The sequence below is a fragment of the Kogia breviceps genome, chromosome 19 (genome assembly GCF_026419965.1).
Source record: "Kogia breviceps isolate mKogBre1 chromosome 19, mKogBre1 haplotype 1, whole genome shotgun sequence".
Classification (NCBI taxonomy): domain Eukaryota; kingdom Metazoa; phylum Chordata; class Mammalia; order Artiodactyla; family Physeteridae; genus Kogia; species Kogia breviceps.
Window position 1 is genome coordinate 12,574,055 of NC_081328.1, and position 14,734 is coordinate 12,588,788.

Sequence of the window (14,734 nt, forward strand, 5' to 3'; positions counted from 1 at the left end):
TGGACATTTGGCTTTTTTCTACTTTTTGGCTATTACGAATAATGCTTTTGTGAACATTTGTGTACGCATTTTTGTGTGGACATATGTTTTTATTTCTCTTGGGTATATACCTAGGAGTAGAATTGTTGGGTCGTATGGTAATTCTTTTTAACCTTTTGAGGAACTGCCAGGCTGTTTCATTGTGGCTGTACTATTTCATATTCCTACCAGCAGTATAGGAGAGTTCCATTTTCTCCACATCCTTGTAACTATCTTATAGCCATTGCAGTGGGTGTTAAGTAGTATCTCGTAGTTATTTTGATTTATACACACTTCCCTAATGACGTTGAGCTCACATCTTTCTTGAGAACTAGGGAGAATGTAACTAATTGTATCTGGTGGTTCCTAGCCACACACCCTGTCCTTGCAATGACTTATCTATAATTTACTTCTTTTTCACTATCTTCAGATTGTGAATAAGTGGAACACAGCTCTTATTGGCCTTATGACATACTTTCGGGAGGCTGTGGTGAACACCCAGGAGCTCCTGGACTTGCTGGTGAAGTGTGAGAACAAGATCCAGACACGAATCAAGATTGGCCTCAACTCCAAGATGCCAAGTCGCTTCCCCCCTGTCGTGTTCTACACCCCTAAGGAGTTGGGTGGACTTGGCATGCTCTCAATGGGCCATGTGCTCATCCCTCAGTCTGACCTCAGGTAGGACTTGGCTGAAAATCTTGCTAGACCCTGAGGGATGGGGATGTTTCTTTATTTTCAGTTTTTATTTTTTCTCTAATCTTCATTGTGTCCCCAAACAGGTGGTCCAAGCAGACAGATGTAGGTATCACACACTTTCGTTCAGGAATGAGCCATGAAGAAGACCAGCTGATTCCCAACTTGTATCGCTACATACAGCCCTGGGAGAGTGAGTTCATTGATTCTCAGCGGGTCTGGGCTGAGTATGCACTCAAGAGACAAGAGGCCATTGCGCAGAACAGGTGGGCATCCAGGAGGGCATAGCAGTCCTATTGAGGGGGGTGACCTTTGAGTCCTGCCTAGAGGTCAGGAGTAGAGCATGCCATATTTTTATGGAGTCAAGGAAGTAGGTTGTATGTCTGACCCTATTTATCCTTGGCCAGGGAGGAATGCTGAACTCTTCATATGAGTATTTGTTTAACTTTGATCTTTTTTCCTTGGCAGACGACTGACCCTAGAAGATCTAGAGGATTCATGGGATCGTGGCATTCCTCGAATCAACACCCTCTTCCAGAAGGACCGGCACACACTGGCTTATGATAAGGGTTGGCGTGTCCGAACTGACTTTAAGCAGTACCAGGTACGTGGAGGGGTTCGTGGAGAGATTTTCCCTGAATTAGGAGAGTCTGTGGCCATGCTGGGAACCTGGAGCAGTGGGCACCCAGAAGCTTCACCGTATCTGCCTTGCCATCTAGGTTTTGAAGCAGAACCCTTTTTGGTGGACACACCAGCGGCATGATGGAAAGCTCTGGAACCTGAACAACTACCGTACAGACATGATCCAGGCCCTGGGTGGTGTGGAAGGCATTCTGGAACACACTCTCTTCAAGGGCACTTACTTCCCTACCTGGGAGGGGCTTTTCTGGTGAGGATTCTGTTCTCCCCTTACAGTGACCTCTCACATGTCACAGCCCTCTGAGCTCATCCCTCATGTGCTTTTGTGTTCTACTGCGGTGTTTCCCACACAGTCACCCCAGGAGGTCAGCAGTGCTCTGGGGGATGGCAGGACGTCACTTTACCTGGTCTCTTCTTCCCAGGGAGAAGGCCAGTGGTTTTGAGGAGTCTATGAAGTGGAAGAAACTAACCAATGCTCAGCGATCAGGATTGAACCAGATTCCCAATCGTAGATTCACCCTCTGGTGGTCCCCAACCATCAACCGAGCCAACGTGAGTGTGATTGATAGACATGGGAGATGGGAAGCTAAAAACAAGGGTTTCTCCCTCTTTAATTATGTCCTGAGAACCTCTTGGTCTCTAGTGTCACTCTCTTTTTCCTGTCAGGTATACGTAGGCTTTCAGGTGCAGCTGGACCTGACAGGTATCTTCATGCATGGCAAGATCCCCACGCTGAAGATCTCTCTCATCCAGATCTTCCGAGCTCACTTGTGGCAGAAGATCCACGAGAGCATCGTTATGGACTTGTGTCAGGTGGGCTAGAATTGAGGGGAGAGGATGCCACAAAAAGTCAAGTCAGCTCTCTTTTGGGTGTGGGAAATCCATCCTCAGAGCTCCAAGGATGCGACTTCTGTTGTGGTCCCAGGTGCCACATTATCTTAAGTTCTGTAAGCCCTCATTCTAAGTGGGCTTCCGTAACCAGTCATAACCGTTCCACCTTTGCCTCCAGGTGTTTGATCAGGAACTGGATGCACTGGAAATTGAGACAGTACAAAAGGAGACAATCCACCCCCGAAAGTCCTATAAGATGAACTCTTCCTGTGCAGATATCCTGCTCTTTGCCTCCTATAAGTGGAATGTCTCCCGGCCCTCATTGCTGGCAGACTCTAAGTAAGTGCCTTACAACCCAGCTCTAGGCATCTAAGCAGCTTAGTTTTACTATTCTAGCAGCACTACTTTAGAAATTGTCCCTGGCTGCCTTTCTTTCTAATTTGAAACAAATTCTACCCCTGATTCTTTTTTGTGTGTGTGTGGTACGCGGGCCTCTCACTGTTGTGGCCTCTCCTGTTGCGGAGCGCAGGCTCAGCGGCCATGGCTCACGGGCCCAGCTGCTCTGTGGCATGTGGGATCTTCCCGGACCAGGGCACGAACGCGTGTCCCCTGCATCGGCAGGCGGACGCTCAACCACTGCGCCACCAGGCGCAACTACCCCTGATTCTTTTAACACCCTCAGCCAGGTCTGCTAATTCTCTGGTGGGTTTTGCTGATCTGGAACAGGCAGAGGGGTTGGTTTTGAGATTTAGACGTAGTGATTGAGAGTTCTTGTGGTTCTGGGGATATTGGTTGTGCCAGTGTCTTCCTGGAAGCCTAGACTCCTGACCCCTTTTCACCCTCAGGGATGTGATGGACAGCACCACCACTCAGAAGTACTGGATTGACATCCAGTTGCGCTGGGGGGACTATGATTCCCATGACATTGAGCGCTACGCCCGGGCCAAGTTCTTGGACTACACCACAGACAACATGAGTATCTACCCTTCACCCACAGGTGTGCTCATTGCCATCGACCTGGCCTATAACCTGCATAGGTAAGTTGAGGCTCAGAAGCATCTATTGATATTTTCCATCAGCCCCACACTTTATTGTATTTATTTATTTTAATTTTTATTTATTTTTTAAAGATTTATTTATTTCTTTTTGGGCGCGTTGGGTCTTAGTCATGGCACGTGGGATCTTTGTTGAGGCATGTAGGATCTTTTGTTGGGGCACTCAGGCTCTTCGTTGTGGCACGCGGGCTTCTCTCTAGTTGTGGTGTGTGGGTTTTCTCTAGTTGTAGCGTGCAGGTTCTAGAGTGTGTGGGCTCTGTAGTTGTGGCATGTGGGCTCTGTAGTTTGCAGCATGCAGGCTCTCTAGTTGAGGTTCGATGATGAAGGTGGCCCCATTGAGAGGCTTGGTGGTCAAGTTCCCTTCAAAGGTCTAAGGAATGAGTGAGAGCTCAGTAGTTGTGGTGCACAGGCTTAGACGCCCCGTAGCATGTGGGATCTTAGTTCCCGGACCAGAGATCAAACCCGCGTCCCCTGCATTATAAGGCGGATTCTTTACCACTGGACCACCAGAAAGTCCCTTAATTTTTATTTTACGTTGGAGTATAGTTGATTTACGATGTTGTGTTAGTTTCAGCTGTACAGCAAAGTGATTTAGTTATATGTATATATATATCTATTGTTTTTAGGATATTTTTCCCATATAGGTTATTACAGAGTATTGAGTAGAGTTCCCTGTGCTGTATACAGTAGGTCCTTGTTGATTATCTATTTTATATATAGTAGTATGTATATGTTAATCTCAACCTCCTAATTTATCCCTCCCCCCTGCCCTGTACTTCAATATACATGTGTTTTTTTAGTTTGCCCAGGTGAGGTGAGGTTGGCCGTTTGCTCCACTGGGGTCACTGACTCTTTGTTCCCTGCCTCTACGTATGTGAGCAGGCACTCATTCTCAGCCTGGCCAACAGCCTTTTCTTCCTCTGTAGAGTCGCAGTTTGCCTTGTTCCTGGGACTGCCAGCCTGGTCTTAACTCTTCTTGCCTCTTCCACCCTCACAGTGCCTATGGAAACTGGTTCCCTGGCAGCAAGCCCCTCATACAGCAGGCCATGGCCAAGATCATGAAGGCAAACCCTGCCTTGTATGTGTTACGTGAACGGATCCGTAAAGGGCTTCAGCTTTATTCATCTGAGCCCACTGAGCCCTATCTGTCCTCTCAGAACTATGGTGAGCTCTTTTCCAACCAGATTATCTGGTTTGTGGATGACACGAATGTCTACAGAGTGACTATCCATAAGGTGAGAGTTAGATGCAGCATGTGGGTGTGGGGCCCTGTATATTCCTGTGGGAGGGTGGCCGGGCAAGTGTGTGCATATTGCGAGGAAGGCGGGCTGGTTGTGTCTAGACTGTGCTAACTGATGTGATCATTCCTTAGACCTTTGAAGGGAACCTGACCACCAAGCCCATCAATGGGGCCATCTTCATCTTCAACCCACGCACAGGGCAGCTGTTTCTCAAGATAATTCACACATCTGTGTGGGCTGGACAGAAGCGTTTGGGGCAGGTGAGCATGTTAAAGGGTAGAGAGGCTGTAGAACCTTTGCTGCCTCTTACTCTTTGGTATGTGAGGGGTGTGTATGTGAGAGAGAATCTCCTGTTTCTCTCTTTGTAAGATTGAGGACGTCTCATTTAAACTTTTTTCCTGAATTACTTAACTTGGTAAGTGTACTTCTATAAGAGGTCCAAGAATATTTGAGGTCCTTCATTACCTATGAGCTGGCGTCTCTGCTTTCTGAATCTCCCATCTCTAACCTATCTTGAAGAGGGCTGTGAAAAATCATCTTTCTAAAGGGAACAAGCACTCTTAAAATGTCATTTTCACCAAATCTCTTCTCCTCCTCAAAGCCTTTGGTAGCCCCTTTCTTTTTGCTGAATTAACTTTTTGGTTTCCTAGATGCTTAATATCTGGTTGGCCTGTAACCTGTCCAGCCACAGTTCCTCTTCCTCTGTAGCGTGTTTCCTCTGGCAGTTAGTCCAGGATCCTGGTATCCCAAACCCTGATGAGCATCTCCACTTCTGTGGCTTTGCTTATAGAATGAACTCTTCTCATCTGTTAATCACTGTCTTACTCATCCCTTAAGACTGCTTTATTTGTGCAGCTTTTCATGACCTTTAGCCTTAATTTCTTTTATCCCTGACATAGCGTGTATATAATCAAATACTAGCTTGTGGCATTGTGTGAGCTTTGTCGGCCAGCTAAGTTGAAACACCCTTTGGGGCAAGGCCATTGGACGTTTTTTCTGTACCTCTGAAGTACCTAACATTCAATAGCAGTATGCAATAGAAACATAGTCTAATTGTTTTAAGACTAGAATTTTTTGTTCTAGTTGACCTGGGAGGGTGGAGACTCAGTTTCCATGTTCTTCTCTCTTGCTTTTTAGTTGGCTAAGTGGAAGACAGCTGAGGAGGTGGCTGCCCTAATCCGATCTCTGCCAGTGGAGGAGCAGCCCAAGCAGATCATTGTCACCAGGAAAGGCATGCTCGATCCATTGGAGGTGAGAGGTGGTGAATGAGGTAGAAGGAAAGAGGGCTGAGACCTGCTGGTTCTGTTTCTAAACTTGGACTTGATCTTGTCTCAGGTGCACTTGCTGGACTTCCCCAATATTGTGATCAAGGGATCAGAGCTCCAGCTCCCCTTCCAGGCTTGTCTCAAGGTGGAAAAGTTTGGGGATCTCATCCTTAAAGCCACTGAGCCGCAGATGGTTCTCTTTAACCTCTATGATGACTGGCTCAAGACTATCTCATCTTACACGGTATGAAGCCACCTCACGAGGAGGGAGGGTCACTCTAAGAGGAGTGGGTTTGGGGTCACAAAAAGGTCCTGTGCCTTAGCTTTTCCCACAGGCCTCTTATGGGGCCGTTTTTACATCTTCAGCCTGTGCGTGGGCCAGTGACTCTGCATATCAAGTTGACTCATGATGAGGGGAGCACCGTAGGGTTTGAAATGGGTTCTTGGGTCTCCTGAAAGGATAGGATGGAGGAGAGGGGAAGACATCAAGTAGCTCACCTCCTCCCATGCTGCCACATCTCTTCCCAGGCTTTCTCCCGCCTCATCCTGATTCTGCGTGCCCTGCATGTGAACAACGACCGGGCGAAGGTGATCCTGAAACCAGACAAGACTACAATCACAGAACCACACCACATTTGGCCCACTCTGACTGACGAGGAGTGGATCAAGGTGGAGGTGCAGCTCAAGGACCTTATCTTGGCTGACTATGGCAAGAAAAACAAGTGAGCAGTGGGGGGATACAGATGAGAGATCCAAAAAGGGTAAAATGGGTGGCTCAGTATATGCCTTCTGGGTTTTTTGCAACATTTTAAGCTCAGTAGTTTCTCAAGAAATTGTCCTAGAGATGTCTATAGTGGAGAGGTGGGTAGGCAGTGTCTTCAAATGGTATAGGAAGTGTCCATGTCTTAGGGCTCGGGCTGACACTTGGGCGCTATTCCTCAGCAGAGTCACTGTTGCCATTTTGAGCAGGGCGTTTCCTTACTGTCCATACATCACAGGAACATCTAACATCCCAGACCCCCAGGTACCACAGCTAATAACACACACACACACACACACACACACACACAGTTCGTTGGGGCACTTTTTGTTGAGGAAGAGTGGGAGTTATGGATGCTGAGCAGGTTTGAGCATGGCTGAAAGGTGTACAGGCACAGGGCCAGCCTGGGATGTGACAAATCTTATCCGTATTAGTGTATTTCCACTTCACACTTCAAGTGTCACTTGAAGATTATCTGGGGTCAGAGTATGGGATCCCCTGTCCCACCAAGTTACACCTTGCCATTGGGGCGTAAGTGACCAAGGGGAAGGGATCCTTGTGGTGTGACCCACGCTGTCTCCACAGTGTGAATGTGGCATCACTGACACAATCAGAAATTCGAGACATCATCCTGGGTATGGAGATCTCGGCACCATCACAGCAGCGGCAGCAGATAGCTGAGATTGAGAAGCAGACCAAGGAACAGTCACAGCTGACTGCAACCCAGACTCGTACTGTCAACAAGCATGGTGACGAAATCATCACCTCTACCACCAGCAACTATGAGACCCAGACTTTCTCATCTAAGACTGAATGGAGGGTCAGGTAGTATAAGGGGCAAGAGGGGTAGGGATGGAAAAGCCTACTGGTGCTACCTGAGGTGCTTGAGTTGAGAAGTGCCAACATTCCCTAATTGTTTTTAGGGCCATCTCTGCTGCCAACCTGCACCTAAGGACCAATCACATCTATGTTTCATCTGATGACATCAAGGAGACTGGTTATACCTATATTCTTCCCAAGAACGTGCTTAAGAAGTTTATCTGCATATCTGACCTTCGGGCCCAAGTGAGTATGTTTGTTCAACTAGGCTACAGTGTGTGCCAAACATTTTATGTTCCTAAAACTCACCTGAGATTTCCTGGAACTGGAGGTGCTGGTTTTGAAATTGGTAGATAAGTAAATATACAAGGAGAGCCAAAACAGGGAGGAGGGTTTCGGCCCCCACCAGATACCAAAACATTATAAAGCTATGGCAATTGAGAAATGATGTATTTTTGGCCTAGAAGTTATTGGAAGAGGATATATAGTCAGAAACAGATTTATGTGTATATAGTAAATGTGTCGTATCACTTGAGGATCCCACTTCATCTGTGGGATTAAGCGTGCCTTATGATACTGAAACAGTCAGCAAAAGGAGGCTTGATCCCTGCCTCATAGCACTTAACAGAAGTCAAATCCAGGTAGAGTACAAATCTGAACGTAAAATACTAAACTGTAGTAGAGTATTAGAAGAAAATATTTATCGTGTTAAAGTTAGGATAACCTTCTTAAACAAGACACAAAGCCATCATCAAAATTAATAATTTGTGCGTGACAAAGGGTACCACAAAAGACAAACTAAAAACAGGAAGAAAATATTTGCGTAACTCTAAGATTTAGTGGGTTTCTATTTAGAATAGGGCATTCTCAGAAGTTGATTTTTATAAAAGATAACTGTAGAAGAATGGGCAAAGGAGTATGAAGGTAGTTCAGAAAAGGAACTGAAGGTGGAAAATATATGAAAAGATGGTCAACTTTACTAGTAATCAGGGAGAATCATATTTTATAAAACACCAATGTGTGGCCTCAGTTTGGTGAATTTGAAGATTTTTAGTATCCTATGTTGGGTGAGTTTATAGGAACACAAGTTTTCTTACTTTGTTGATGACAATGTAAAATTTAAAGTACTGCTGAGTGCTGATTTTATAGATGTGTTCAGTTTGTGGAAATGTATGAGCTGCTCTGTGCTTGTGTGCTCATTTGTTTATGGACACTGTACTTAAATACTTAAATAATCAACTGGGGAATGTGTGAGCAGTGCCGATTCCTGGACCCCACTCGAGATTCTGATGTGATAAGTCTGAGATTAGGTCCATGTTTAACATTTTGAATAAGCACCCCCAGGCGTTTTTTTTTAATCTTCTTTTAAAAAAATAATTTATTTATTTATTTCTTTATTTTTGGCTGTGTTGGGCCTTCATTTCTGTGCGAGGGCTTTCTCTAGTTGCGGCGAGCGGGGGCCACTCTTCATCGTGGTGCGCGGGCCTCTCACTGTTGCGGCCTCTCTTGTTTTGGAGCACAGGCTCCAGACGCGCAGGCTCAGTAGTTGTGGCTCACGGGCCTAGTTGCTCGCGGCATGTGGGATCTTCGCAGACTAGGGCTCGAACCCGTGTCCCCTGCATTGGCAGGCAGATCCTCAACCACTGCGCCACCAGGGAAGCCCCCCCCCACCCCCAGGCGTTTTTGATGCAGGAGATTGTGACCACATTTTGAGGAACTCTGTCCTTGTTCTTGGAGAAGGGAGTTAAACACAGGGCTGACAGTCCCAAATCTGGGCTGGTACTAAGAATCTCTTTGGTTCTTGACCCCCTTGTCTCCAGATTGCAGGGTACCTCTATGGGGTGAGCCCACCAGATAACCCCCAGGTGAAGGAGATACGCTGCATCGTGATGGTACCACAGTGGGGCACTCACCAGACTGTGCACCTGCCTGGCCAGCTGCCCCAGCATGAATACCTCAAGGTTAGTGCGGGTGTGGGAGAACCGGGGCTTTCTGCTCTCAAGGTGGTAGAGGGAAGGCAGGGGTGTTACTCTCATGGGTGAGATTCCTGTCTGCAGACGGGGCTCTAAATAGCTTTTCACTGCTCTGCCCATAGGAGATGGAACCCTTAGGTTGGATCCACACTCAGCCCAACGAGTCCCCCCAGCTGTCACCCCAGGATGTCACCACCCATGCCAAGATCATGGCTGACAACCCATCTTGGGATGGCGAGAAGACCATTATCATCACCTGCAGGTGGGGTTGGGCTGCCTTGGGAGGAAGTACGACGGGGCAGGCATTGCAGGCCAGGGCCCAGGAATGGTGGCCTGAACACTGACTCTGTCCTCATTCCTCTTCCAGCTTCACACCAGGCTCCTGCACCCTGACAGCCTACAAGCTGACCCCCAGTGGCTATGAATGGGGCCGCCAGAACACAGACAAGGGCAACAACCCCAAGGGCTACCTACCCTCGCACTATGAGAGGGTCCAGATGCTACTGTCAGACCGCTTCCTTGGCTTCTTTATGGTCCCTGCCCAGTCCTCGTGGAACTACAACTTTATGGGTATGTGAGGCAGGGTGTGGGGTGGGGGTGGGGCACACAGGAAGGTGGGCTTGGGGTTAGGCCGTCACCCTTAGCACTTGGGGCCGGACTCTGGCTTGGAGATGGCCCAGGACCCAGCAGGGTGAGGCAGGTGGACCTTGTCAACACTGGCCCTTTCTTTCTACTCCAAGGTGTTCGGCATGATCCCAACATGAAGTATGAGCTGCAGCTGGCAAACCCCAAAGAGTTCTACCACGAGGTGCACAGACCCTCCCACTTCCTCAACTTTGCTCTCCTGCAGGAGGGCGAGGTCTACTCTGCGGACCGAGAGGACCTCTATGCCTAGTTGTCTCCTCACCTGCTTGAGACTCCCCAGAGGCTAGAGCCTTTTACCCCCACAGACAAGCTGGTGACATTCAGCAGCTTGGCCCCTTTTTCCTCTGTTTTGTGCTTATGTTGTTGACCTCGTGGTGACTTGTAATTCTGAACAAAGTATAATAAATTTTGTATAAATAGGAGTTTGAGGGGTTTTTTTTCCTCAGCTCGAATTCTGGGTGTAAGGATGGCAGAGGCCAGACTTGTTCACAGCAAGCTGCTGGACTGATCCTTGAGGCGCCCCTGATATTCAGGAGCTATGGGGGTAAATATCCTCTAAACTCAGAGAACTGAAGGGGACTTGGGCCTTCACACTCCTGCTGCCGTGACGACATTTGCCAATTTCCCTCCAGAATACTTGGAAACACTCACGCTTTCCAACATCTCTTGGAGCAGTCTGCAGCTGTGGTGCCCAGCCTAGCGCTTTAAGCTTTGTGTCACTCTCAATCTGTCTTGGAAACAGGCACATGGCTGGACAGTCGGCTGCCTCTGGTTGAGGCCAGTGACAGCTCTCCTACCTCTCACCTCTTGCGTGGAGAATTGGCAGCCAAGTCAGGCCCCATGACTCCAGACACAGGGGTGGAGCCTGGTGTGGGCACTGGGGAGGGCTTGACGAAAGTGACCACTTACAGCCCTGAGCCTCAGCTCCTGGACCCCTGGCTGGAAGTTGGCTGTCCTGCTTCCTGTGACCTTGGGAGCTTGAACAGGACAGGGAGCAGGGCACTGAGACTTTCCCCAGCCTTTTTCCCTTAATCGCTCCTCCCTTGTTGCTTCTACCCCGCCCTCTACCTTCCTAAGCTGCTTCCTGGGCCAGGACTGGTTGGCCTTTTCCTTCCCCAGTTGTGGGGAGGAGGGTGTCGCAGCCCTAGTCGCCTTCGGGGGCCATGGAGCCCAGGAGGGTGGGGCCTGGGGCGCACTACTGGGGGCCTCGGGTGGCCGCGGGGTCGGGGACAGCTGCGGAGCTCGTGTACCACCTAGCGGGGGCCTTGGGCACTGAGCTGAAGGAGCTGGCGCGCCGCTTCGGGCCGGAGGCGGCGGCCGGGCTCGTGCCGCTGGTGGTGCAGGCGCTGGAGCTCCTGGAAAAGGCGGCCGTGGGGCCCGCCCCGGACTCGGTGAGTCACAGCGCCCTCCCTTAGCCGCCCGCGGGCTGGCGGGGCCCAGCCCTGACGGCGCGGCCTCTCCAGCTGCAGGTGTCCGCGCAGCAGGCCGAACTCGAGCTGCGGCGGCTGCGGGAGGAGAACGAGCGCCTCTGCAGAAAGTTGCGCTCTGGGCCACAGGGTGAGTGCTGGCCTGCCGGGGGCGGGGAGGCTCAGGGCCTCTCCCCGGAGCCGCCGCTGAGAACTCCCCTTCCTCAGAGGAGCGCGCTCTGCTGCGGCAGCTCAAGGAGGTGACCGACCGCCAGCGGGATGAACTCCGGGCGCACAACCGCGACCTGCGCCAGCGCAGCCAGGAAACGGAGGCGGTGAGGGCAGGGCGGGGCGACGTGCGGGGGCGGGGCTCTCCCGGCCCTCCGGCGCCCCGCCCACCAGCCCCTTTGCTCCGCCCACAGTTGCAGGAGCAGCTGCAGCGCCTCCTGCTGGTGAATGCGGAGTTGCGGCACAAGCTGGTCGCAGTACAAACCCAGCTGCGCGCCGCGCGGGACCGTGAGAGCGAATCAGAGAGGCGGCGCGAAGCGACCTTGGAGCCCGCGCCAGAGCAGGCGCAGGGCCAGGCCGCGGCGCCCGGGTGCGAGCAGAGGCAGGAGCCCGAGACGGCAGCCGCGGGCACAGGAGCCCCGGGGACCCCTGAGGACCGGGTGAGTGCCAGATGAGGTCAGGGACCGGTCCGGCACTCGGCACTCGGGAAAGGTTTGCTGTGCTGCGTAGTTAGGGCCACCGGGAAGTTGGAAGGTGGCACGAGTGTGCGCCCCCAGCCGGCCTCCGCCCCCAGTGTCAGCCAGAGCACCGGTCTGGCATCTATTGTAGCGCCCTGGCCTCCCAAGTCTCCCTGCCAGTCACCGTCGAGCGTCCCTCTCAGCCGAGGCGCCCCCCTGACCAAGCCTGTCCTTCCGCAGGCGGATGCCCTGCCGCCGCCAGGACGCCCCCCTAAGGTAGGGCAATGCGGCTTCAGTCGAGAGGAGGTTGAACAGATCCTTCAGGAGAGGAATGAGCTCAAAGCCAACGTGTTCCTGCTGAAGGAGGAGTTGGCCTACTTCCAGCGGTGAGGGTGCAGGACAGGGGTCTGGAGGCTCGGGGGCACCACTTGCACCTGTTCCCAGGCCTCGGTTCACCCTCCTCATTCTTTGGGTCATCGATATATCCACGCTGTCGTGTGCCAGGCACTGTGCTGGCCACTGGAGGACGAGAATCACAAAACCCCTGCCCTCCTGGAACTTCCTCCACATGGGGTGGGCCATTGCAGAGGGTCACAGCAGCCATCAAGGAAGTATTCCTAGGAGGGGTGACATCTAAACTAAGGTCGGGGGCGTTAGCAAGGCAGAATGTTTCCAAAAGGGGGAACAACATGCACAGGTACTTGGGATGAGACCTACTCTCTGGCATCCCCACTGCTTTTTCTCTGCCCCTCCCCGTCCTCTGTAGGGAGCTGCTCACAGACCACCGGGTCCCCGGGCTTCTGCTCGAAGCCATGAAGGTGGCTATCAGGAAGCAACGAAAGAAGATCAAGGCCAAGATGTTAGGGACCCCAGAGGAAGCAGAGAGCAGGTAAGTCCCTGCCTCCATTCCCACTGAGCCTGGTCACCTTCTGAGCCTGTTGCCTCAGACTGTACCTGTCACCCCAGTCTAGTCACACCTTGAGCCTGTCACCTAGCTTAGTCACTTCTAGAACCTAACCTGGCCTGGTCACCCCCTGAGCCTGCCATCCTGAGCCCACCACCCTTCTCTCTGGATCGCACTGCTCCCACCTGCCATGCTCCCCATACATCCTGCTGAAGAAACCTGCTAATTCTACTTCTCCACAGTCAGTTTTCGGTTTCTTGTCTTGGCTGCACCTGTTTGTTCGCAGATGGGTAAGGCTGTATCTGCAGTCTTGTCAGGGGCCTGCTGTGTGTCAGGCTAGAAAATAAAAGCCTCAGGAGGGGGCTTCCCTGGCGGTCCAGTGGTTAAGACTCCATGCTTCCACTGCAGGGGACACAGGTTCGATCCCTGGTCGGGGAACTAAGATCCCACATGCCGTGGGGCATGGCCAAAAAGAAAAAAAATCCTCTAGTTGTCCTCCCTCTCCCCTGCTTTTCCTTCTCTCCAGCTTTGGGGCCCCTGAAGTCACTTTTTCCTCCCCTGCCTGCTCCTGGGGGCTGCACAGAAGGCTGAACATAGCTGGAGTCCTGCTGTCCCTCAGGGCCTTGACCAGTGACCCTCACAACTCCTCTCTCCTCTGCCTCAGTGACGATGAGGATGGCTCATGGCTCCTGCTCTCCAGGGATAAGGGAGACCACCTCCAGCCCCCACCCCCTGAGTCCAGAGTACAGAGTTTGTATGTTGGGGGAAGAGGAAGGACAAATGTGGTGGGAGTGGAGGGACCCCACCTTTCCCGCTCCACTGCTGCTCACCCAGCCGCCCTGAGCTCTGAGCATGCCTGTCCCCTCCCGCTCCTCTGGTGGCCCCTTTACCTCCCCCTGCCTCATGCTGCCCTGTCGTCCTCTTGAGTCCCCTTTTTACAGCACCCCCTGCCTTCGGCCCCTATCCTTGACCTCCCTGGCATCCAGGCTCAAAGCACCTCTTGGCTCTCCCCCCAGCTTGGGCCTGTGGTCTCGGGGTGGAACAGAGGCCCCTGAGGCTGAGGCCAGCACTGCGGCTACCAGCGAGATACGGGGAGGAGAGGAGGCTCCACAGCCACCCCCGTGGAGCCTGTGGGCAGCCTGACAGCCCCCAACTCCTGACCGGCCCTGCTCTGCTCTCGATGAATATCTTCATCTGGGGTCTCAGCTGCCCCAGAGGCCTGACTTCAGAGTCTGTCTGGGGGTGGATGTGTGACCTCAAATGAAGACAGGGCCCCCTCCTTCCCCGCCCTCCCCAGGCTTTTTTCTAACCCTGGCCTGAGCCGGGGTGTGATGGGGAGCTCAGCCTACCTTCCTTCCTGTATCTCTGTGCCAAGCCTCCGGGGCCAGATAAAAGTGCTGCTTCTGTGAGTTTCAGTTTCCCCATCCATGAAATGGAGAGTTGACTACCTCCCTCCCAGGTGTCTGTACGGATGGCCTAAGCTAATGTAATAAAGCAACTGCCCGTGATACCCAGAAACTGCTCCATGTCTGTCTGTCAGTGGTCTGCCCCCGCCCAGCTCTGCCAGGAAGTTCCCCTTGGTTGTCACTGGCTAGGGAGGCTTCTCCCAGCATGGACCTCCAGTGGGGAGTGTGACCTAGTGGATATCCATGGCTCACCCCCTCGCCTATCCCAGTACCCAGAACTTACAGCCTCATCTTCCTGCCCCCTCCAGACTGAGACCAGCCCCCGAAGCCCCCGCTCAGCCCTCGCCATTGGCCTTCCTTTTCCTTTCAGTACTCTGGTGACTGGTCCTCTCT

At 51.8% G+C, this 14,734-nt stretch overlaps 2 protein-coding genes across 5 annotated transcripts in view; both read left to right on the forward strand.

Annotated features, from left to right (window-relative positions):
- PRPF8 (pre-mRNA processing factor 8) overlaps positions 1-10,361 on the forward strand; it is a 37,355-nt gene extending 26,994 nt beyond the window's left edge. The window contains exons 25-43 of the mRNA XM_059049026.2: positions 449-696; positions 798-977; positions 1,180-1,315; positions 1,431-1,600; positions 1,773-1,902; positions 2,017-2,163; positions 2,360-2,520; positions 3,027-3,218; positions 4,234-4,471; positions 4,609-4,737; positions 5,615-5,728; positions 5,813-5,986; positions 6,271-6,464; positions 7,088-7,327; positions 7,426-7,567; positions 9,142-9,282; positions 9,417-9,556; positions 9,662-9,864; positions 10,035-10,361. Coding sequence (XP_058905009.1) covers positions 449-696; positions 798-977; positions 1,180-1,315; positions 1,431-1,600; positions 1,773-1,902; positions 2,017-2,163; positions 2,360-2,520; positions 3,027-3,218; positions 4,234-4,471; positions 4,609-4,737; positions 5,615-5,728; positions 5,813-5,986; positions 6,271-6,464; positions 7,088-7,327; positions 7,426-7,567; positions 9,142-9,282; positions 9,417-9,556; positions 9,662-9,864; positions 10,035-10,189 — 3,234 coding nt within the window. The 3' untranslated portion in view covers positions 10,190-10,361. The remainder of the gene's footprint in view (positions 1-448; positions 697-797; positions 978-1,179; positions 1,316-1,430; positions 1,601-1,772; positions 1,903-2,016; positions 2,164-2,359; positions 2,521-3,026; positions 3,219-4,233; positions 4,472-4,608; positions 4,738-5,614; positions 5,729-5,812; positions 5,987-6,270; positions 6,465-7,087; positions 7,328-7,425; positions 7,568-9,141; positions 9,283-9,416; positions 9,557-9,661; positions 9,865-10,034) is intronic.
- A 454-nt stretch (positions 10,362-10,815) lies between these two features.
- On the forward strand, positions 10,816-14,453 carry RILP (Rab interacting lysosomal protein). Of its 4 annotated transcripts, none has more exons than XM_059049057.2 (8): positions 10,816-11,330; positions 11,403-11,496; positions 11,574-11,680; positions 11,768-12,013; positions 12,272-12,417; positions 12,798-12,920; positions 13,600-13,689; positions 13,952-14,453. In XM_059049057.2, exons 1-8 carry the CDS (start codon positions 11,103-11,105, stop codon positions 14,076-14,078), a joined length of 1,161 nt encoding a protein of 386 aa, XP_058905040.1. In that variant the 5' UTR covers positions 10,816-11,102; the 3' UTR covers positions 14,079-14,453. The 4 variants fall into 4 exon arrangements, 3 of the variants coding, with proteins under 3 accessions (XP_058905040.1, XP_066878239.1, XP_058905039.1); XR_010838345.1 differs by lacking the exon at positions 13,952-14,453 and adding an exon at positions 13,222-13,352 and having other exon boundaries at positions 10,843-11,330; positions 13,600-13,677; XM_067022138.1 differs by having other exon boundaries at positions 10,843-11,330; positions 13,462-14,040.
- Positions 14,454-14,734: the final 281 nt, after the last annotated feature.